At 42.7% G+C, this 24,890-nt stretch overlaps 2 protein-coding genes across 9 annotated transcripts in view; one reads left to right on the plus strand and one right to left on the minus strand.

Moving 5' to 3' along the window:
• Positions 1-5,038: 5,038 nt before the first annotated feature.
• Positions 5,039-24,890, minus strand: part of EIF4ENIF1 (eukaryotic translation initiation factor 4E nuclear import factor 1) — a 40,419-nt gene continuing 20,567 nt past the window's right edge. For 3 of the 6 annotated variants that reach the window (XM_044275469.1, XM_044275467.1, XM_044275468.1), the window contains exons 9-19: positions 23,616-23,792; positions 18,605-18,837; positions 18,086-18,160; positions 17,831-17,999; positions 17,469-17,551; positions 12,966-13,102; positions 12,799-12,874; positions 11,290-11,416; positions 10,869-11,198; positions 10,335-10,499; positions 5,039-5,720 (exon numbers count right to left, since the gene is read on the minus strand). In XM_044275469.1, the coding sequence (XP_044131404.1) occupies positions 5,518-5,720; positions 10,335-10,499; positions 10,869-11,198; positions 11,290-11,416; positions 12,799-12,874; positions 12,966-13,102; positions 17,469-17,551; positions 17,831-17,999; positions 18,086-18,160; positions 18,605-18,837; positions 23,616-23,792 (1,775 nt within the window). In that variant the 3' untranslated portion in view covers positions 5,039-5,517. The remainder of the gene's footprint in view (positions 5,721-10,334; positions 10,500-10,868; positions 11,199-11,289; positions 11,417-12,798; positions 12,875-12,965; positions 13,103-17,468; positions 17,552-17,830; positions 18,000-18,085; positions 18,161-18,604; positions 18,838-23,615; positions 23,793-24,890) is intronic. The other 3 variants (XM_044275471.1, XM_044275470.1, XM_044275472.1) reach the window with 3 other exon arrangements.
• SFI1 (SFI1 centrin binding protein) overlaps positions 20,409-24,890 on the plus strand; it is a 131,880-nt gene continuing 127,398 nt past the window's right edge. For all 3 annotated transcript variants that reach the window (XM_044275464.1, XM_044275465.1, XM_044275466.1), the window contains exon 1: positions 20,409-20,498. The gene's annotated coding sequence lies outside the window, so the exon portion shown is untranslated. The remainder of the gene's footprint in view (positions 20,499-24,890) is intronic.

Below are 24,890 nucleotides of genomic sequence, written 5' to 3' on the forward strand. Positions count from 1 at the left end.
GTTTAAAGGCATCTAAAACACCACTCGAGGGTAGATCCATCTCGGTTAGAGAACATGGTCTTATTGCCAACTAAAACTTTATCTTTTATATACAGACAGATTCTGGAAAAAAGAGGGGATAACCCACCCACTTACATTAAAGAGTGGGAACTAGAGATAAATCTTGATGAACCTAGTAGAGCCTTTATTTTGTCACACTCACATGGGTTCTCCAGATGTGTCAGAGTGCAGGAGAATTCACTCAAAACCTTAACCAGATGGTATCGTACACCAGAATTCCTCCAAAAAAAAATAAAAAATCAACTTAATTAACTCAAGTGAGTGCTGGAGATGTATGGAGGGGGTGGGTAGCATCTCCCACATATGGTGGCATTGTCATAAAATTAGACAGTTTTGGGATTCGGTGGAGTGTATTATGAATAAGATCTGTATAGGAAACTTGTCACTTACTGCCCCCCTAGTACTGTTATGGAAACCCGAGGGCAAATTTACTCCTCATAAAAATAACCTTCAGACACAGATAACTGCTGCCAAGTTACTGGTTCCAGCGTTGTGGAGAACTACAGAACCGCCTAGTATTTCCATGTGGTATGAGAAAATGAATCACCTCTGCAGAATGGAGGAATTAGCAAGTTGGGAGTCTCATAACAGACAAGTTTTCTGAAAATTTGGCAACCTTGGCTGTCGCACATAGAAACTCAACAGGAACAGAGATCCTGAGATCCCTCCATCTGGAAAGGTGATTGAGGAATGGAGGTACCCATCAACCCTGAAGGGAACAGGCCAGAGAGCAAGGATAGGTCTTTAGCTTAACTTGTCTCATTATTAAGCTACCAGTTCGAGTGGAAGATAAATAGGTTTAAAACATACATTACTTAGTATAAAGATTTCAGATCACTGCTGATCAGGGTAAGGGCGTGAACCAATTTGACTCTTAAGTTTTGTTCTAAGATTATGTTTTCTGTCCGATTTTTGGTCTGCGGCTTATTTTCTGTGCCACAAAATGGGAAATCTGGTGTATAAAACTTGCAATATCACAATGCGTGATAAGTTAGGTTTGTAAACCACTTGTTGTCTTTTGATAGAGGTTATACTTGTGACTTGCAATATTCTGCTATTTAGGCCAGTTGCACTGGTCATGTCTTTTTCCCAAATACTCAAAAAGTAATGTGATATTATGCTTTTACTGATTATTATTACAATAAAAAGAGAATGTAAAAAAAAATTGTAAGTAGAATATTTGCATAGCATTTGTGTTGGCTGGTCCCACATGATATTAAGGTACTGTTTTGGGTACTACAGGTTTCCTTCTATCAGTTTTATACTCCTTGTATTCTAAAGAATTGTTTAATATATCATTTATATTTTTGCATAGACACTTGTACCCTGTTTCTACTGATTGCGCAAAATAATTAGGTTTTCGATCAAACTCTTTTCATGGTGTCTATGTCCACATCATGGATCAATATTATTTGAATAATTTCTCTTTTGATCCATTTGTTTTCTTTTTATATGAAGCATTTGCTTTATATCCCCGACAAACTTGTTTACATTTTTTTTAGCGGAGCAGCTGGATCACGGATCTGGTCACCACATGGAACGGATGCACAACGTTAGTGTACAAAAGGCCTTACTCCAGAATTGTAGCACAATTTTGTCACAAAATAGCACATCTTAAAATTGGTACATCTAGGTTTTCTTCTAAGACCGATTTTAGGCGCAGTCACATTAGTAAAAATGGGTCAGTGTGGGTTTACTGTTCTGTATTTTTTTGGATCCTTAGCGGTTTTCCAAGAAACTTAGCGTGTTCTGGGCTTAGAAGATTAAGCTGTCCCATAAAACTAGCCTATAAAGAAAAACATTACTTATACCAGTAATTTCCTTTTCACAAATCCACCAAGATGGCACTTAAGACAAGATTGAGCCTCCTTTCACCAGGTTGGGACAGGAAGCAAATAAATAGGATCCTCCTCCAGCTCCATGTCTTTCTGGAACTGGACAGCATAGGACGGGGATCAGCAACCTTCATCACTCCAGCTGCTGTGAAACGATAACTTCCAGCATGCACACTTACAAGAACAGCCAAGTAACTGCCAAAGTAGCGAGGATGAACACCTGGAGTTAGAGGTTGCTGAGCCCTAACGTAGGAGAATGAGCTGCCTGACCACCTTACACAACTGAAAACTTACAATCATAACTTATCACCAATATGAAATAAAGACTCCCCTCCCCCATGAACTCTACAGTGGCATTCATCGCCCTGCTTGGTTCAACGTCAAGTGAATACTCCGCATCCGTGATGCGGAATGCACACGGCTGGTGACCGTGTATTGCAGAACCACTGTATGCGGGCACGGAGCCCTTACATTCGTGTGAACAAGCCCTTATCTGCAGAAAGGCATCCTGATCCAGGCGCCACTTTTTTGCATCCAGCCTTACTCTGCTTAGGAAATCTCTGCTAATATATAGTTATTTTTATATGAACCACAGACAGGGAATGAAGATGACCTTCTGCTTAATATTAAAAAAAAAAAAAAAAAAAAAAAAAAAAAAAAAGTATTCGATTTGCCACCTCCTGAAGGGCTAAGTAGCTTGTTCCTCCTTGGCGATTCAGATAGGATACAATGGTTATATTGCCCAATCTTAGCTCTCTCCCTGCCAGAGCCAATAAAGCCACACAAACTGCAGAAAATTCTCTGAGATTGGATGACATACTCACTTGCTCCCAAGTCCACTTGCCCCCCACCCCATTCCAATAGAGAACATTTGAGAATGGGCTCACCAACCTCATGAGGCTTGCATCTGTTACTACCTCTATGGGACTCCATTTAACCCAAAAGGGTTAAAGAGTAACCATCTACTTTTGTTCCCTTTTGAGGCTTTTTTTGACTTTTTATAGTTGAGAAACTTTTTTTGTTTTTGTTTCTGCAAAAGGGATATTTCCTCTATTATCTGTGGGAAAGGATTTCTTAGTATCTGAAGCCTTCTCCAGATTCTCCCCCCCCCCCCCCAAACAGCATATTTCCATAAAATTGGGAGACTGCAATATTACAATTTTCAGCTAGTGTCCCCATACCATGATTTTCAAACAAAAGGGCTCTTCTAGACATATTAGTTAAACTTGTGGTTCTAATAACCATTTGCAGTGACATCAGACAAAAGAAATCCAGGAGAAGGAATTATTAATCATAAGTTTTTTTTTTTTTTTTTTTTTTTTTTTTTTTTTAACAAACCCTCAGGCTGAACCATTTTTTCAAAGACCCAGCAACTGAGGTAGATGCTATACACAGTTTGAACAGACCAGTCAGTTTCCTAAGATTTCTTGAAACAAGCACTCATTTCTTTTTTTCTTCATTGGATCTTTTAAAAACGAATGTGTATCCTCAAATGGCAATGCATTCGCCCCCTTAGACAACTTGGCTAGGGAAACCAACTTTTGGTACGACACAAAGCTCCTCATCTTCCTCCTTAAAGGGATTCTGTCACCTCCCCTAACCGAAAAAACCATTTTAAAGCAGCCATGAAGCACAGTTTACCTTGATTAGGCTGTGCTCTTTTATCTTGTAATCCGTCCAGCAGTTTCAGCAAAAAACTACTTTTATTGATATGCAAATGAGTCCTGAATGTGCCCAGAGGGGCATTTTGTTCCTCTTAGAGAGCCCAGTACCGCCCTTCTTACAGTGCCCAGCCCGCCTTCCTTGCACTGTCTAACCGCCCCCAGCCTGCCACAGCCTCTCCTCCCTCTCCCTCACGGCCGAACGAACTCTCGAAGGGCGGTACTGGGCTCTCTAAGAAGAACAAAACGCCCCTCTGGGCACATTCAGGACTCATTTGCATATCAATAAAAGTCGTTTTTTGCAGAAACTGCTGGACGGATTACAAGATAAAAGAGCACAGCCTAATCAAGGTAAGCTGTGCTTCATGGCTGCTTTAAAATCGTTTTTTGGGTTAGGGGAGGTGACAGAATCCCTTTAAAGTGCAACCTACACATGATAGTTCTAACCTCCTATTTACGCTTAATCATAGAATGAATGTTTTATACACTGGGAAAACGTGCCTATTTACGCTAATAGAAAGCAAAACATCTTTAACAATAATAGAAGTGCACTTAGAGCAAAGCCTTTTAGAGGACACATTACACACTTGTGGGTTTTAGGTTTAGGTAACCTCTAGCAACCCACCTGGAAGGGGCAGGTAAACACTGAGGTTGAGTAGGAGAAGGATCTTATTTATTTGCTTCCTGTCCCTACCTGGTGGGAGGAGGGTCAATCATATTTCTTAAGTGCAGTTGTGGAGGTTAGAAGGGAAATAATGGATTTAGAAAAAAAAAAAAAAAAAAAAAAAAAAAAAAAAAAAAAAAAAAAAAAAAAACAACAACCTTTGATTTTTATATATTTTTTTTAGTTGAGATAAATACCTGATGCTGCCACCATGCCTGTTTTTCTTCAAATCTCTCCTACGCCCCGCTGTGCCCCTCTGTAATTTTCCCGTTCAGCATGTTAATACTGAGCATCGGTATATAAAATCACCTTCTCCCTTGACTGAGGCTCTCCGCTGTGACTGGATCGCTGCACAGCCAGGGAGAAGTAGACACCCATTAAGAAACTCTGGCGTTGTCTCCTCCCTGTACCAATGCTCGGTATGAACATACTGAGCGGGAAAACTACAGCGGGGCACAGGAGCGATATTAAAAAAATAAAAAAAACAGGCAGAGTGGAAGCATCAGCTGAAGGTACTCCGCAAGATAAAAGGTATTTATCAAAAAACACACGAAAGGTCCTCTAACAAAAATGTAAGAAAAGTTGCGGAGTACAGAGAAAGGAGCTTGAGCATTTCGACAACTCTTCACTTTTCTCACTAGAAAAGAGCAGCCTACAATATATATAAAAATATGCAAGTTGAACTGTAAAGATGGTTGAAAAATAAAGAACCCATTATATATTAAAAAAAAAAAAAAAAAGTCCAAAGTCTTCAAAGCAGACCTCTATACAAAAATAAATACTTCCAAAAAGAGAACAGAAGTAAACTTGTCCAGACATCCTATTTGCATTATGCAGATTTAATTGAAAGAAAAGACATGTACAAATTAAAGGGAGAGCTCAGGCTCTGTAAGTGGCAAAACAGACTTCGCTTTTTCATCTGTACAGCTAGTCAAACAAAAACTATTCTAAATTTGAGTATATACACAAACAAAAACCTTTATACAAGTCTGTACACAAAGTTCCTCTTGCCAGAGATCTCCATAATCCCTCAGCAGACTGCCAAGTTGAAAGAAAATAAAATTAAAGTGCCCCTTCCCAGAAAAAAAAAAAAAAAAAAAAAAAAAAAAAGAAGAAGAAGCTCAATGGGCAAATGAGATGAAACCTCCTTGATCAGACAGTCTGCATGAATATTGAGCAGATAGGAGGGGGAAGCAAACCACTATGCAAAGTTAGGTAGGCCTCCGGATTAAGACAGACCATCTTCCGCCCAGAATGGATCAAACTGTAGACCATGAACCACCAATTCAGCTCTACTTCACTGTCTGTATTCAAGTTCATCCACACTGATCACTTTAGCAGGCATAGAAGGGAGCGGCTGCTGCAAGACATCAGATCCAAACCACTTGGCCAGGCCAACTGGGGAGGAGCTCCTTTGAGGACGTTGATCCATCATATGCAGATTAGGACGACTCTGCATACCTTGTGAAGGAGCATGTACACCAGAAAAATTGCCAGACCCTGAAGAAAACAAAATTTCAGTTTTTATTAAATTTGGCATAATTTGAATCAATCTGTACAATACACAAATTGAGGTATCAGCATGATATACAATCTGAGGGATTTCCCAAAAGTTAGATTAAAGGGAATGTGTAAAAAAACAAACAATAAAAAACAAAACAAAACACAACAACCTGTTTAACATAAAAGTTTGATTTTAAAAATAATTTTTAAAGCATTTTGGTGATGTTCTATTTAAGGCTACTTTTACATCTGTGTTCTTTTCCGGTATTGAGGGGATCTCAGTCCCGGAGAAAAAGACTTCTGTTTTGTCCCCGTTGTCAATGGGGACGAAACTGAACAGAACGCACCACAATGCATTCTGTTGCGTTTGGTTGTGTTCTGATAACAGACAGAAAAAAGCTGCAAGCAGCAGTTTTCTGTCCGGCACGGTATGTGGAGCAACACAGATCCGGCATGACTCACGATGTCAATGGTGCTGGTGTTCATGACGGATCCGTAATGGCTATTTCAAAGACCGTACAACTGGACCCATTCGTAGCGGATGCAGCCGGGTGTATTATCTAACCTGAAAGCGTTTTTTGTTGATCCCTGCCAGACCAGGCAAAAAACGCAAGTGTGAAAGAAGCCTTATTTTCAAGGTCACATTTATATGTTTAAAACAAAAAACAAGACCTAAAATCCTGCAGTTTTCACTCTGGCCATTAAACCTAATAACAGATGCCACTTCATCTACACAGATGACTTTTCAGCAGTCATCTCACCATCACAGACAGAAAACAATTACTGCTATCTATAGCACACAGGATCCACCATAAGACCAGCATCTAAAACGCCACTGTGTTTTAGGGATCACAGTGAGTTCTAACAGTAGGACACTTCCCCCTTCCACTTGTTATTTATTCCTGTCCTATGAATAAGGGATAATTTTCACGGGATAACTTAAGTTAGTACATACTGTATCAAACCCGATTAACCCCTTAACGAAAAACGCCATGCATGTACGGCGGGGGATTCATTGCCAGAATGCATTCCGCCGTACATGCACGGCAGGCTGATCAGACAGGCACCGGAGCGGTGCACGCCGGATCACTACAGCCAGCGGATTAACCCCATCTATGCCACGGTTCATGCTGACCGTGACATAGAAGGGGTTTGTGTCCAGCGAGGGAGCGCATAGAGTCTCCACGCTGCTGTGGCAGGGACTCAATGTGTCAGAAGGCAGCTCTATGCCTTGCACGGCACCAGGACCTGCCTTCTACAGGTGCCCAGGAGATCCAGCCTCAGGCTGCTTCTCCTAGACAACCTGTTCATTTTTTTTTTTTTTTTTAACACAGAGTCATACACTAAACAGACAAATTCATTACAATACAGATGTATTGTAATGCACTGCAGAGGGGATCAGACCCCCAGAAGTTGTAGTCCCAGAGTGGGACAGAAAAAGTAAAAAATATAAAGTGTTTAAAGGGAACCTGTCACCTGGATTTTGTGTATAGAGTTGAGGACATGGGCTGCTAGCACATCCGCAATACCCAGTCCCCATAGCTCTGTGTGCTTTTATTCTGTAAAAAAAAAAAACGATTTGATACATATGCAAATTAACCTGAGAGGAGTCCTGTCCCTGACTCATCTCACATACAGAACTCATCTCAGGGTAATTTGCATATGTATCAAATAGTTTTTTTTTTACACAATAAAAGCACACAGAGCTATGGGGACTGGGTATTGCGGATGTGCTAGCGGCCATCTAGCAACCCATGTCCTCAGCTCTATACCCAAAAACCCGGTGACAGGTTCCCTTTAAACAAAAAAAGAAAAATGTTTTATTGAAAAAAAATAAACATGAAAGCCATTTTGTCACTTTACATCACAAAAAGTGTAATAGCAAGCCATCAAACAGTCATATGCACCCCAAAATAGTACCAGTCATCTCATACTGAAAAAAAAAAAGTTGACATATTTGAGATCATTGCGTCCGTAACAACCTGCTCTATAAAAATAGCTCATGATCTACCCTGTCAGATGAACATTGTAAATAACAAAAAATAAAAAACTGTGCTAAAACAGCCATTTTTTGTTACCTTGCCTCACAAAAAGTGTAATATAGAGATACCAAAAATAATCTATACCCTGAACTAGTACCAACAAAACTGCCACCACAACATGTAGTTTTCAAAATGGGGTCCCTTTTTTTAGTTTCTACCCTAGGGGTGCATCGGGGAGGGGTGTCTTCAAATGTGACATTGCAAGTTAAAATTATCCCAGTGAAATCTGCCCTCCCATACCATATGGCGGTCCTTTCCTTTTGCGCCCTGCAGTGTGGCCATACAACAGTTTACAACCACATATGAGGCATTTCTGTAAACTACAGAATCAAAGCAATAAATATTTTAGTTTAGCTGTCAATCCTTGCTTTGTTAGAAAAAAAAAAAAAAAAAAAAAAAAAAAAATTTAAAAAGTGAAATTATGAAATTTCATATCCATTTTCAATTAGTTCTTGTGGAACTCCAAAAGGGTTAACAAAGCTAGTAAAATCCGTTTGGAATACTTTGAGGGGTGTAGTTTATAAAATGGGGTCATTTTTGGGTGGTTTCTATTATGTAAGCCTCACAAAGTGACTTCAGACCTGAACTGGTCCTTAAAAAGTGGGTTTTGGAAATTTTCTGAACAATTTCAAGATTTGCTTCTAAACTTAGCCTTCTAGCTTCACCAAAAAATAAAATGGCATTTCCAAAATGATCCAAACATGAAGTAGACATGTGGGAAATGTAAAGTAATAACTATTATATGAGGTATCACTATCTGTTTTAAAAGCAAAGAAATTGAAATTTGGAAAGTTGTGAATTTTTTGGGGGAAATTTCGTATTTTTTATAAATAAAAATGAAATATTTTGATTCAAATTTACCACTGTCATGAAGTACAATATGTGACGAGAAAACAATCTCAGAATGGCCTGGATAATTAAAAGTGTTTTAAAGTCATCACCACATAAATGGACACGTCAGATTTGCAAAAATCAGTTTGGTCCTTAAAGGGGTTGTCCCACTTTGCTTTTTTAATCTTATCAGCAGTAGATGTCCTGATAACTTCCTGGTTCTCAGGCAGTTGAGTGAAGGCCACGCCTCCTCATGACTCACCCTGCGTGCTCGTTCATGTGTATGAGGTCATCCACATGGAGCCGTATGTGAGGTCCCCCCCCCCCCCCCCCCAGTATAATAAACATTGAGTGCGGCCCCCCCCCCCAGTATAATATACATTTAGTGCGCCCCCCCCCCCAGTATAATATACATTCAGTGCGCCCCCCCCCCCCAGTATAATATACATTCAGTGCGGCCGCCCCCCCCCAGTATAATATACATTCAGTGCGGCCACCCCCCCCCCCCCAGTATAATATACATTCAGTGCGGCCACCCCCCCCCAGTATAATATACATTCAGTGCGGCCACCCCCCCCCCCCCAGTATAATATACATTCAGTGCGGCCACCCCCCCCAGTATAATATACATTCAGTGCGGACCCCCCCCCAGTATAATATACATTCAGTGCGGACCCCCCCCAGTATAATATACATTGGTGGCGCAGTGGGAAGTGCCAATGAGGGTTAAAAAAATAAATAAAAAATTAACTCACCTCCTCCAATTGTTCGCGCAGCTGCCGGTCTCCTGTTCTATCTTTAGGACCTGTGAAAGGACCTTTGGTGACATCACTGTGGTCATCACATGGTACATCATATGATCCATCACCATGGTAATGGACCATGTGATTAGCTCAGTGACGTCACCAAAGGTCCTTTCACAGGTCCTAAAGATAGAACAGGAGACCGGCAGCTGCGCGAACAATTGGAGGAGGTGAGTTAATTTTTTATTTATTTTTTTAACCCTCATTGGCACTTCCCACTGCGCCACCAATGTATATTATACTGGGGGGGTCCGCACTGAATGTATATTATACTGGGGGGGGGTGGCCGCACTGAATGTATATTATACTGGGGGGGGGGTGGCCGCACTGAATGTATATTATACTGGGGGGGGGGGGGGGGTGGCCGCACTGAATGTATATTATACTGGGGGGGGGGGGGGGGGGGGGCGCACTGCGCCACCAATGTTAATACAAATGCAGGAGGTGGGTGCCGGAGTGAAATAGCCGGCACCCGACCTCTATGATAGGGGGCTGCGATCAGCGGCAGTTAACCCCTAAGGTCCCGCTCCCTGTCATAGAGGTCGGGTGCCGGCTATTTGATTCTGGCACCCGCCTGCTGTATTTGCGCATGCGCGGGCGTGCGCGTACTTGTAGGAATGGAGAGGCGGCCCGAGTACTTGTTCAGCCGTTGTGCGCAGGCGCGGCACAGCGATGCGGCCGGACGAAAGAGGCCGTATCCATGGGATACAGAAAACAACAAAGGAATCGCTTTACATGATTTTTTGAAAGAAAGGTAGCTTTTGGATAATAACATGGATAGGAAGATATGTTGTGTGGGGGTAAATAGATTAGATAAAACCTATTTTATGAAGTGGGACAACCCCTTTAAGGTGAAAAATGACCTGGTCCTTAAGGGGTTAAAGTCTTAGGTGCAGAATTAGCCTTGAACATTCCCAAGAACTACTACAGCATACCTGATCGCTGCACAGACTGTTGCATCATTGCAAGCTGGAGAGAATTTGTTGGTCGCTGATTGAGGAGCGGATGCCCAGGCTGTGCGAATGGGTAGAACGGCTGACCAAGGACAGATGGTGAAGGGGCATGTAGAGCTGACAGGTCAATACCAGGAGGCAAGAGTCCTAGTGAGTGAAGGTAAAGAACACAGTAAGGATTTTTGTAGAACTTCTGCTAAATATCAAGGGCTGCTGTGCAGGGTCAAAAAAAAGATAGTTAAAAAAAAATAAAAAACCTCCATGAAGCCCAGGCTTTACTTCCAGCAGCCCCACTTAAACTTCTTGTTTAATCTACAAAATTGAAGGAATGCTCGAAATCCAGCTCATCACATGACAATACTTAGGCTGCAACTGACAGCGATGCTCCCATAGACTGTACAACTGCTAAATTTGACACATTATAAGCACCCTAAGAAGAGTGGCTTCATTGCAGTAAGTGTCAGTAATGGCTACCCTCTCTAAATATTACTAAACCTTAAGGCATAATACACTGACCTGGTTGTAGAAGAGAAAGATGTTGTGGAGGTACGCCCTGTGCCAACATCTTTTGTACCAAACTGGGATGCAACGGGTGGGATGGCTGAACTGGCACAAGAGGTACCTGGTGGAGAGGGTGTAAAAAGGAAGCTCTGGGAACGGGAGAAGCCATAGTTGGAGTTAGCCTTCCAGACGGTTTAGGCCGGTATTCTTGATCTTTGGTGTATCGGCTCTGGTTGGTTAATGGTGGACTACATCCAGAGCGTTGAGAGGTTGGAAACCTGGCTCCCAGAACCGGAGAGGTGCCTTGGACAGCATTGTCAGATACATGACCAGATAAGACTCCATCTGCCACCAGACAATATAATAAGACAACATTCCTTCCGTCACCTTCACCAAGTTTTCAAATTTCTCAGGTATACAGCACCAAAACTATTACCTTCCTGGAACTGCCTTCCTTCTTTACCTTGGGCACTCTGCTTTACAGAACGGGTCTCGTCTTTGTTTTTCTCCTTGCTTTCATACATTTTACGGATGACTGAGGTAGGTGTGAATGATGGAGAAAGCTATGGAGAAAAATATAAATATCCAGGAGATGGCTTATCCGTTTAAACAAACTGCAGAATACCTTTAAAGGGAGCGAAGTGCTTTAGAGGTCACTGTTAAGGGGGTGGTGTGTTGTGGTGGTCACATTTTAAGGGAATGGAGCTCTGTGGAGGTCACTGTTAAGGGCACTTCCAGGTTAGCAATTCCATTCCCCAAAAAAATAAAAATAGAACATGTCCTATTCTTGTCCACAATTGCAGACAAGAATAGGAATATTCTATTAGTGCCTGCGATGTGCGGTCCGCAAAACACGTTACGGATGTGTGAATGGAGCCTTAGTGGTTTCCAGAACAGTCCTGGCCAGACATGAGATCTGTCTTTTGCCAGAGGAACATTGGCCAGGGGCGCAACTATAGCCGCTGCTTTGAGGCCCATCCAGGAGGACTAAGGCCCCTTTAACACGAGCGAGTTTTCCATGCGGGTGCGATGCGTGACGTGAACGCATAGCACCTGCATTGAATCCCGACTTATTCATTTCAATGGGTCTGTGTACAGCATCTCAGCTCTGGGTTGCGTGAAAAATGCAGCATGTTCTATATGCTGCGTTTTTCAAGCAGGCCTGGCCCCATAGAAGTGAATGGGGCTTCAGTGAAAAACACATTGCATCCGGAAGCAAGTGCGTTTTTCACTGATGGTTGCAAACCTTCAGTTTCATAACACCCATAAAAAAAAAAAAAAAAAAGTATTAAAAACGCATTGCACTTGCATGGAAAAAACTGAACACAATAGCAGACAAAACTGACTGAACTTGCTTGCAAAATGGTGCGAGTTTCACTGAACGCATCCGGACCTAATCCGTCAAACTCGTGTGAAAGTGGCCTAACAGATTTTATGGTCAGGGCCCCTCAATAGTATTATAAAATGACATTACATACATAGACACACAGGGGGGGTGGCATTCAAAGATTTGCTGTGGGGCCCCAGTCATTTCTAGTTATGCCACCAACATTGGCCACACCATACCAGAGCGCTTCTGAGAAAAACTATTCTTGGCCAAGAAAGCAATGGATTTAAGATAGATGTGAGATCACCCGTCAACACTTGCACAGTGGAAGGGATCAGCAACCTCCAGTTCTGAAACTTACAAATTCCAGAATCCTCCCACTTCTATGGGAGTTACAAAACCAGCTGAGTAAGGCTAGGGCTACACCTGTCACGGCCAGGATCAATGAGTAGCACTGATCCCATTGAAATGAATGGGATCGCCGCGGCAGTTGCAAGAAATCAAGCCATGTTACTTGATTTATTGTTCAATAAAATCAAGTTAAAAAAACAAAAACATGGTTTAAACAATAGATCATTTTCTGATTAGACATTTCCTTTAATATTCTACACGGCTTACCATGCTGGTAACAGGGGCAGCTGGGCCTGGCGACATGCGCATGTTTACTGGAGATTTATTCATCCTCTGCTGTGGTCTAAGCAAAGAAAAGTAAAAACAGGCCTGTCAAGTAATGCTATCGCTTCACAGCGTTAATGGTTAACATTTGGAGCAGTTTCTACACTGACCTGTTACAAAAGCCATCCCTGCCTTTGTCCATGTGCATTTTACCATAGATAGGTTGGTAGTAACCTGCAGCTGGAAAAGCAAGATCATGGGATACCAAGCCTTCCAATACAGCTTGCTGCATGTCCAGTGGGCTAACCTTTTAAAAGCAAACAAACAAAAAAATCAAGAAGTTAACATTTGCACATATTAGGCTACTTTCACACTTGCGCTTGATCGGATCCGTTCTGAACGGATCCGATCATATTAATGCAGACGGAGGCTCCGTTCAGTACGGATCCGTCTGCATTAATAACTTCGAAAAATTTCTAAGTGCGAAAGTAGCCTGAGCGGATCCGTTCAGACTTTCAATGTAAAGTCAATGGGGGACGGATCCGCTTGAAGATTGAGCCATATTGTGTCATCTTCAAGCGGATCCGTTCCCATTGACTTACTTTGTAAGTCTGGATGGATCCGCTCGCCTCCGCACGGCCAGGCGGACAGCTGAACGCTGCAAGCAGCGTTCAGCTGTCCGCCTGGCCGTGCGGAGCGGAGGCTGAACGCCGCCAGACTGATGCAGTCTGAGCGGATCCGCATCCATTCAGACTGCATCAGGGCTGGACGGAAGCGTTCTGCTCTGCTCGTGAGCTCCTTCAAACGGAGCTCACGAGCGGACAGCAGAGAAAGTAGCCTTACAAGTCAACATTTAAAGATCTGAGTCCCAACTGTGAAAAGCAACATTCAGGTTCACGTTCAAGGGGAGATGAGAAATCCTGGTCTAGATGGCAATGACTGTTACAGCATATCCAAGTGTCCCTCTATTCTACAATGAGGCCCTGTAGTAGAAAGCGCTAGCTGCGGCACATCAGGAAGAACGAAAAGGAGTGGACAAAAATATTCAATTCACCCTATACAAATAGTATCTGATTGTTAGGGGTTCGACTCCTGGGGCCCTGCTGATCAGCTGCTTTGAGAAGGCACCAGCGCTCCTGTGAGCTACCCTGCCTTTGAGTCTTATCAAGCACTGTACCGTACAGTTGCTGTGGTTTCCTAGGCCAGTGTTTCCCAACCAGTGTGCCTCCAGCTGTTGCAAAACTACAACTCCCAGCATGCACAGACAGCCTTTGGCTGTGCAGGCATGCTGGGAGTTGTAGTTTTGCAACAGCTGGAGGCACACTGGCCTAGGCCATGTGATCAAACAGGTCATCACTGACCTAGGAAAAGTTGAGAAAAGGCCGCGGCACTACTGCAAAAGCTGCTGCCTTCTCAATCACCTGATCGGTGGGGAATCCAAAGATCAGAGGAAAGGTCACCATACAAAAAAAAAAAAAAAAAAAAAAAAAAAAAAGGGGAGGAGATAAGAGCTTAGAAAGCCCCCTTTAACCACAGGTTTATACCCCCCTAGTGACCAGGCCCTTTTTTACAAATCGGCACGCCACAACTTTAACGGTTTATTGCTCGGTCTTGCAACTTACCACCCAAATAAATTTTACCTCCTTTGCTTCTCACTAATAGAGCTTTCATTTGGTGGCATTTCATTGCTGCTGACATTTTTACTTTTTTTTGTTATTAATTGAAATTTAACAAAATTTTTGCAAAAAAGTGTCATTTTTCACTTTGTTGTAAAATTTTTCTAAAAAATACTATATATATATATATATATATATATATATATATATATATATATATATATATATATCTCTAAATTTATTGTTCTACATGTCTTTGATAAAAAAAAAAAAAAAAAAAAAAAAAAAAAAATAATATGTTTGGGTAAAAGCTATAGAGTTTACAAACTATGGTACAAAAATGAGAATTTCCGCTTTTTGAAGCAGCTCTGACTTTCTGAGCACCCGTCATGTTTCCTGAGGTTCTACAATGCCCAGAAAGTAGAAAACCCCCACAAATGACCCCATTTCGGAAAGTAGACACCCTAATGTATTCGCCGATGGGCATAGTGAGTTCATCGAATTTTTTATTTTGTCACAAGTTAGCGGAAAATGATTTTTTCTTTTTTTTTTCTTACAAAGTCTGATATTCCACTTACTTGTGACAAAAAATAAAAAACTTCCATGAACTCACTATGCCCATCATGAAATACCTTAGGGCAGGCATGTCCAAACTGCGGCCCTCCAGACATGCCTGCCTTAGGGTGTCTTCTTTCCAAAATGGGGTCACTTGTGGGGTAGTTATACTGCCCTGGCAATTTAGGGGCCCATATGTGTGAGAAGTAGTTTGCAATCAAAATGTGTAAAAAATGACCTGTGAAATCCTAAAGGTGCTATTTGGACTGTGGGCCCATTTGCCCACCTAGGCTGCAAAAAAAAGTGTCACACATGTGGTATCGCCGTACTCAGGAGAAGTTGGGCAATGTGTTTTGTGGTGTCAGTTTACATATACTCATGCTGGGTGAGATAAATATCTCGGCAAAAGACAACTTTTCCAATTGTTTTAATACAAAGTTGGCATTTGACCAAGATATTTATCTCACCCAGCATGGGTATATGTAAAATGACACCCCAAAACACATTGCCCAACTTCTCCCGAGTATGGCGATACCACATGTGTGACACTTTTTTGCAGCCTAGATGCGCAAAGGAGCCCAAATTCCTTTTAGGAGGGCATTTTTAGACATTTGGATCCCAGACTTCTTCTCACGCTTTTGGGCCCCTAAAATGCCAGGGCAGTATAAATACCCTTCATGTGACCCCATTTTTGAAAGAAGACACCCCAAGGTATTCAATGAGGGGCCTGGCGAGTTCATAGAATTATTATTTTTTTGGCACAAGTTAGCGGAAATTGATTTTTTTTTTTTCCCACAAAGTCTCCCTTTCTGCTAACTTGGGCCCAAAAAAAAAGTCTGAATGGAGCCTTACAGGGGGGGGGGGGGGGGGTGATCAGGGAGTCTATATGGGGTGATCACCCCCCTGTCATTGATCACCCCCCTGTAAGGCTCCATTCAGACGTCCGTATGTGTTTTGTGGATCCAATCTGTGGATCCGTAAAAAATATATGGCCGTCTGAATGGAGCCTTACAGGGGGGTGATCAGGGAGTCTATATGGGGTGATCAGGGGTTAATAAGTGACGGGGGGGGGGGCTTGGGTGTAGTGTAGTGGTGTTTGGTGATACTTATTACTGAGCTGCCTGTGTCCTCTGGTGGTCGATCCAAGCAAAAGGGACCACCAGAGGACCAGGTAGCAGGTATATTAGACGCTCTTATCAAAACAGCATCTAATATACCTGTTAGGGGTTAAGAAAAATCGCATCTGCAGCCTGCAAGCAAACGATCGCCGCTGGCAGGCTGCAGATCCACTCGCTTACCTTCCGATCCTGTGAACGCGCGTTCACAGGAAATCTCGGCTCACGCGAGATGACGCCTATTGGCGTTAGTGTGACCTGGCAGCGCCGCAGCAATGACTCCTTTCGGCGTTAGCGAGGCGGCAGGAGGTTAAGACTTCTTTAAATAAATATCTCTTCATTCTTAGTAAATGGTGCCTCCCACTTCTCTCAGAGCAGGAGGCAGTGATACCAGCCCAAAAGCACAAGTTTTACACAATGAGGGACAGAAATAAGGCTGCAGTTTCCCCCTCTCCTCACCAGTCATCATATATAATTACCGTTGCTCTCTAGGTGGAATTTTTGGGGGCACAGAGGCTGCTAAAAATGTAGTGCTTGCAGGCTTTGCCCCAATATGATAAATTACAAAGTTTTATAAAGTCAAAAGGTAGTATGGTCCAGAAAATAAACATGTGCCAAGAGGGACAGTTCAGAGACACTACAGAATTAAGTCAGGCATTTAAAAAGGGAACCTGTCTCCTCAAAAACGCATATAAAACCGCCAGCATTACCTCATAGTATCCCAAGTCTGTTAATAAATCATATGTTTTATCCGGTAGTCTGATGCTCCATAGATTTATAAAAAAAAATAATATGTTTTAAGCGCCATCTTGAAGTCATGGGGGCAGTGGCTTCCTTGCATCAAGTCAAGGTAAGCACGCCCCCTAACGGTACCCCTTTTTGCTAGATTGACAGCCTGCAGCGCAGCCAGGATTGCATAAGTCTCGCACATGCGCAGTGCGCTCCTTGGTTAAGTGTGATCCCGTCTCCGGCTGCCGCTGTTAACCGGGTTTCAGAGGCGCACTGCGCATGTGCAAGACATGTGCGGTCAATCTAACAAAAAAGGGGACGTTAGGGTGCATGCTTACCTTGACTTGATGCAAGGAAGACACTGCCCCCTTAACTTCAAGCTGACTGGCAAAATGGCAATTAAAACAGTTTTTTTGAATCTATGGAGCATCAGACTACCGGATCAAACCTATGATTATTAACAGACTTGGGATACTATGAGGTAATGCTGGCTGTTTTATATGCGTTTGAGGTGACAGGTTCCCTTTAACTAAAGTTAAGACAAAATTAAGAAAAATAAATAAAGTAAAAAAAGGTGTATGATTTTTATTTTTTTCCTGACCAGTAAAATAAATCTACAGGCACCAGAAAGGGAAGAGAATGAAATGTAATACTCTACATGTGCCATGACCGGGCTGTCCGCCTTCGGCACTCCAGTGGAAAATTGCTCTCCGAGAAGTTGCTGATGGCTTGCTGAAAACCCTGTACAGACAAGTTGTAAATGTGAAACATCATTTATATTAGACCAGACAATTACAATACAGGGTATCCAAAGAGCAACAGCGGAAAATAAAAGGGTGATCAGAAAAAGGTGTCGGGCAAATCATGCTAAGATTTTGGAACCATTGATGCTGCTAATGAATAGATTACCAAGAAAACACCAATAAACATTTTAAGACAGAATAAGTTTAAAATAAATAAGGGCAAACGGGCCAATGAGTATCAGTTCTGTTGCACAATGACTAGCAGAAGGAAATATACCTAACGGAGAAGGTATTCTAGTTCGAAGATAATCTGCAGATGAGGCACGTGTTGGAAACACCGGTGATATTTGAGGAGATGGTGTCCGTTGCCTAAGAAGTGATGTTGAGGGGTCTAGAGGTCCCATAATGTTGGAGGACGGATCAGAAATAGGAGGCCCTAGAAGCTCCTATGCAAGACATTAAAATCATTGCATAGTTACGTTTTGACAAAGGCACATTGCTGGCATCCAAACTCATTACAAAGACTCTGTACCTGCAGAATGTTCCGTTGCAAGGGAGAAGGGCCTGTAACATCAGAGGACGACATCAAATGACCATCTAGATTTCTCTACAGAGATCAAATAAGCGATTAGAATAGATGTCAAAGTAAAGATCCATGTGTGAGAGTACCTACACCCCAAGTGAGAATTTCTTATCAAGTGAACACAAATAACCAGGCATGATATGTCACAGATCGATTAAAAGAAAATGGGGGCAAATTTCAGAAACTCAAATGTCAAATCTTATTTGGTTGGATCCCAAAGAAACACCTATTGCACCACGTACAATATGCCAAAACATCCCTATCAAAATTAACACTACCAAAGGAAACTGAAATGGAGAACAAAATGGCTGAAGAGGAGGTACTACCGAGGATACAGGTGATGGGTCAATGCGTTATTCCATGCATACCAAGTAGCAAGCAGTCAAGCACTGATGGAAGCGCATGAGGTAAAAGGGTGAAGTGGCAATCTCCTGGAAAGCGTCACCTGCCCTATAAAATAGTACTTACATTGACTTTGGGTTGGGTAGGTAGCGTTCCACTTGCCTTCATACTGCTCACAAGTTTGTTAAAAGCAGACATGTCCCCATCTTTCTGTGACCTCCTGGGTCCAGCCATAGCCGTTCTAGCGCCTTCCAGTTGTTCAGCCATAAAAGGGGTTGCCATCTTTCCCTCCTGCTCAACTTTCAAACCCTTCAGTCCAGCTTCAACCTCTTCCACTGATAAGGCAACTCCAGAATGCGCTGCAGCCAAGAGAATTAAAAGTAAAGCATTTCTATCTAAAATCGAGACATACACAGATCATCCAGCACAATAAACTACTGTCCAATATTGTGTAGGTCACCTGTCAAGGCATGGAGTTCACAAGACCTCTGAAGGTATCCTGTGGCACCAGGAACCAAGACATCAGCAGCAGAGCCTTTAAAGTTATCAGTTATTTTTGACTGGAGAGGAAAAAAAATAAAAAATCCTACATGCAAAATAACTTGTATGATGGAACTGACAAAAACCTGAGCATAACCGATACTCAAAATAACGGATCAGTTTTTTTTGCTGTTCTTCTGGACAGATCAGAAGAATGGAAAGCTTAAGACAGATGTGAACTCTGCCCTAGGACTCAAGCACACAAATGTGTACCGGCCGTGCACATATTGCAGCACCATATCATGGATGCAGATGCATTCACTTGGGTCTGCCATCTGGAAGATACAGAGTGGAAGGCCATGGAAGCACTACAGAGTGCCTCTGCACTTTATTTTTTTTTAAACACAGAGCGGAGTCACTCTTTCAGATTACAAACCCATTCAAGTGGGACTACATCCATGATACAGTGATCCCACTAGGGTTGGGAGATATCGAAAATATTCCCACGATAACGATCTTAAGAAATCACAATATTTATTGTGATAAAAAAATTCTTCTAAATGAACACACTTAGGGCCGCAAGGAGACGTTATACTGTATGGGGGCCACAAGGTGACATTATATACACTGTATGGGCAGGCAGCGGGCCACAAGAGTCACTATACTGCATGGAGCTACCAGGAGACATTATAATGTCTGGACTTATGAACTACACTGTAAGAGGGGCACAAGGTGACACACTGTATGGGACAACAATTTGTAACCCCTCTGCCATCAGTATAATAATGTCTTGTGGCCCCCATACAGTAATGTCTTTTTGTTGCTCCTGTATGGTTTATCAAGTGCCATCACCAGGCAGAGGTTGCAATAACGCCTGCACAAGCATCATAGACACGTCTTCAAGTGATTTTACTCCTTAAAAAAAAAAAAAAAAAAAAAAAAAGTCTAAGGCGTACTAATACGCCTTAGACTTTCCCTGCCTTTCATCAGCGCTGTGAGCGGTACAGGCAGCGCAGCGATGCTGCCTGTGCCTGAAATGACCAACAACAAAGCTTTTTACAGCAAGGAGCTTTGTTATTGGTCGGTTTGAGCGGGCAGCCATTCTGCACACCGCTCTGAAGTGAAGAGGAAGAGTCCTGCAGCGGTGAGAGATTCTCACTGGGTGGCGCCTGGCAGGGAAAGCGGTCTTGGGCTGTGGGTCACTGCCTCTGTGTGCTTACGGCGTCCTCTCCAGTGAAGAATGTGCACCCAAACTCCATAGCAACTAGATACCAACAAACTCTCCCAGGGCACTATATGCCCAAGCATGCTTTCCCTGGTCGGATGAATAAAACGATCGGGTCAGTGCTAGGCCAGTCAGGCGCAGCACATGTTGACATGGAGACTGGGGGGGTCTGATGGTGATGTGTTGGGGTGGGCTATGAGTTTTTTGGCACACGTTCTTCACTGGAGAGGACGTTGTGAGCACATGGAAAAAGTGACCCGCAGCGCGACAGTCCAGAACATGGAGCGAATGTGACTATTGGAAGACTTATGATTGGTGAGCACATTAAATGAATTTCTCATAATTAGATGGCACAATTTGTGATTAGTGCAATGTTATATATGTCCTGCTGGGATCTAAGAGGGCTTACATTTTTAGGGAGACTCCAGAAAAACAAAGGAGGGTTGGCAAATGGGCAATAGATTGTCCCAGATATACGGACAGCCATTTTGCCTCCATTAGGTCTCATGTACACGACTGTATCCATTTTGAAGTCTGCAAATCGCAGATGCACAAAATATGGACATCCGTGTGCTATCCACATCTCCATGCTGCAAAAGAGAGCATCTCCTGTTCTGGCGGACCCACTTAAATCAATGGTTCCGCAAGAAAATGCGGATTGCACATGGACTGCATCCGTGATTTGCGTACTGCAAAATGGATACAGTCGTGTGCTTCAGACCTTACAGTGAAAGCCACAGTGCTCATAGATGTAAAGTACAGAGACGCCAAGTACACTATACTGTGCAATAGTCCAATATACCGTGTATAAGACTGTCATATAACTGACTCCTGTGCATTCGTCCCAGACCGCCACCCACTGCTCCCTGCCACAACCACCAGACGTCCCTGTTCAATTCTTATTGCATTGTGTTTTGCACAGTCTACCGCTCTGATCTCTACTTGACAGATTTGGTGCTTCAAGAAAAGGTAGGGATTCAGTCAGAGATGAATTTAAAAAAGGTCAAAATTAGCCTATTCTGCATGGAAGACATTATAGAGGAGACTGGTAATGGTTTCCTTGCAGAAATAGCAACATCTTAACATTATTTAGGCCTGTGTATAATATATACGAATTACTGCAAATTACGTATTCCTCGGCTAAAAATACTCCTCAAAAACGGTCAGAGTAGTATTTTTACCTCTTCTGGAAAAAATGTAGCGCAACCTCTGTCACCAGGTGCAGTGCAGCTTGCAGGCAGGGCCGCAGAAGACAGACAGTACAACCTTTATTTCTGACACCTGGGCCGTTAGGGTCTCACTCCTCTTCCCCCACCTTGGCTTGGACACGGACTGCTGACTGACTCCGCGCACCTTTTGCTCCTGTGCTCAGCCAGTGGGCGACCACTGCAGGAAGCAAATATGTACGGTACACATATGACCGCTCCTATGACTTCACCAAATACTGCGGTTATTTAGAAACAGCGATTGCGCCATATTGCCGTTTCTTAATACCCCGGTAAATCGTTGACACTGGTTTACCGCTCAACCCTAGCTCCCACAGCAGGTGCCCCCCCCCCCCCCCCCCCCACAATACGTGCACGGCCGGCACACGTTTGTGTGCAAGAGTCCTAAGGCAGAGTTCTCATCTGTCTTAAGCCTTCCATTCTTCTGATCAGCCAGAAGAACAGCAAAAAAAAAAAACTGATACATTTTGAGTGATCTATTTTTCTGCAGTGTAGATGGATCGTGGACCCATTCAAGTTGAATCGGTCTGCATCTGCCAGTGCAGACCACACTGACAGAAATTTGGGGTCCCCAATGCATGGCAGGCACATATTCGTGTGCATGAGCCCCAAGTCTATTCCACTGGATTGATTGACGATTACTAACTAAGCATTTTCCAGTCCGATACAGTATATCAGCGCATCCTGGGAAGAGTCTGTTCAACCCCTGCCTTATTAATCCTGAAACAGGCAGCAAGGGCTGAACAGACCCCACCACAGAGGTTGTGCTGAAACACCGGCAGTGACTAAAGCAGAGTGAAATCAGAAGTAACCACTGCAAATGCAATTGCAGGATGCATATACATTGTAATTATGGTGGCCAGGGTTCTAACAAAGGCCTGCCATAACTGTATGCCTGTAGGCTGTAAAACAAGCATGGCCTAATAGCCGTGATGTTTGCCTCACCATTCATCCCACACCGCCGCCAATCAGCTGTGTGGAGGTACACGGCTCCTAAACAGCTGATCAGAAGGGGTATCAGATCTCTGCCAGTTAAATAGTGATGGCCTATCCAGAGGACACTCACTTTAAATCAGTAAGTCCCAAAATAGTACCAAAAACTACAGCTTGTCTTGCAAGACAAGACTATGTGAATGTGGCGATATTAGAAGTTATTTTGCATGAGATGCGTCTACAATTTTTTGCACAATCATAGCACAACTATGATATTTAGTATTGCTGTAATACTGACCAACAGAATAAAAGTAATTAGTTACGTGGCACGGTGAACATCGTAAATAAAAATAAAATAAAAAGCCACAAACAACCAATAATTTGTCCCTTCCCTCAGGGGCTAGCTTATAACACGTAGTATACTGCAAAAACCTCAGAAAAAGTATAAAGTTGGGGATTTAAAAAAAAAAAAAAAGTCACTATTGTATTATTTCTTAATGATCCTTGGCTAAAATTATTCCACTAAATATTAGGATTATTTTTACTATGGGGAAGAAAAATGTAATACAACCTATGACGACAGGTATGCTTTAATAGCCAATGCTGCAAGGCAGACCTGGGAAGGCTAGTCCTGCCCATCATGGAAACCCATGTGCACCTTGTATTTGCATCACAGAGGGGGCTAATGGACAGAGGAGAACACTCGCCACACTAATCAAACGGTAAGTGTCATGGCTGTAACTGACTTGCCCAGCTAAACTGGGTACACTGCAAGGTGCCTGCACGTAAATTTAAAAGGCAGTAACTAGACAAGAGCATGATATCATTTGAAAGGTTTATGAAGGATGCCACCACCCTTAGGCCTCATGCACACGACCGTGGTGTGTTTTGCGGTCCGCAAATTGCGAATCCACAAAACACAGATTGCGTCCGTGCGTGTTCCGCAATTTGCGGAATAGCACGGACAGCCTTTAATACAAATGCCTATTCTTGTCCACAAAGCGCGGACAAGAATAGGACATGTTATTTTTTTGCGGGGCCATGGAACAGAACAACGGATGCGGACAGCGCACGGAGTGCTGTCCGCATCTTTTGCGGCCCTATTGAAGTGAATGGGTACGCATTTGAGCCGCCAAAACAGCGGCTCAGATGTGGACCAAAACAACGGCCGTGTGCATGAGGCCCAAGTATATCATACTGGGCAGTGTTACCCAAAAAAAAAAAAAAAAAAAGTTAACTTCTGGAACAAAGAAGTTGCAAAAGTCCAACTTACTGCTCTCCCGCAGTTTCTCCTTGTTCGCAGTTAGGCTTGATAACAAAGGTTTTAAATCAACTTTGGCTTTCTGCAATATTTCTAGGATATCAACTTTGTCTGCATTATCTTCAAATTGAATAGGAGCAAAGTAGTTTGCAGAGTTCTGCCCAATACTGGGAATGACTTGCTCCAATCCTGCAATGGAAAATGCTTTGCGTCAGGTTATAGAGTTACAGTAAAAACTAGTGCTAGATGCCACATGTGACTGCTGCAGTACCACCACTGCTGCATATGAAATCAAATGTAAAACAAAAACCAACCTTTGACAAAAAAAAAAAAATTATAAAAAAAAAATCTCAGTCAACCACTGAAGACAATATATGGTGTCATTTCTAGGGCACCTTACGCAGTCTGCTGTGTCCTCCCTCTACGGGATAGTGTTCTGTATCTTGCTGGCAGTGCGGTACCCTTTGGTTTTTGTTTGGGAGTAAGCCAATAATCATCAGAACCCTTTATAGGTCAGATGGCAGCACAAAGGCAGAGGGGGGAAATATTCCTCAGGAGACTTGCTCAAATGGGTTATCCAGGAATAAAGGAGGTGCTTATTTGTGATATGTTAAACTTGGATAAAGCATTCATGAAATCCACTTAAATATTGAGAACTAAGGACTTGTTAGGAATAGATGGGCGGCACGGAACAGTGGCACTACGCTCTCCCCATAGAGAGACTTTCCCTTTGGAATTCTCTATAGATTAACACCACAATTCAGTTCTAAGCTCTGGAAACAATTGGGCTCATGAACCTTGCAGGCTATAAATGATAGGAGATCAAATGAAGCCATTTAATAACTTACAGGGGGAACTTTTACTCCCAGGGAAGCTACGGATTCAATAATTACAGATAGTTTTGTATGAAAATTTATTAAGCAGGCTTGTCGACCAAAGAAATGACTGGCTAGGCTCTGCTGGATCTTCCAGAGTTGCATGTCTATTGTCTATGGGAAATTGATTTCATTTAGGGCTGGGGCAAGACCCCATATATGTACGGATGGAAGATTTAGGGAGGTCCTTTACCATCTTAGAATGGCACCAGGCCACTGACATTTACCTGATGTATAAACCACACAGAACATTCATGGAAATTACAATTAAGATGGTATATTATATACCACCACATAACATGCACAGAACAAACTTAAATAACAGTAACCTGTGTCGGGGTTATTGTGGAGTGGTGGGTTCCTTGATACATATCTGGTTGTCTTGCCCAAAATTAGAACCGTATTGGAAAGA

Source organism: Bufo gargarizans, chromosome 1 (assembly GCF_014858855.1).
Source record: "Bufo gargarizans isolate SCDJY-AF-19 chromosome 1, ASM1485885v1, whole genome shotgun sequence".
NCBI classification, from domain to species: Eukaryota; Metazoa; Chordata; class Amphibia; order Anura; family Bufonidae; genus Bufo; species Bufo gargarizans.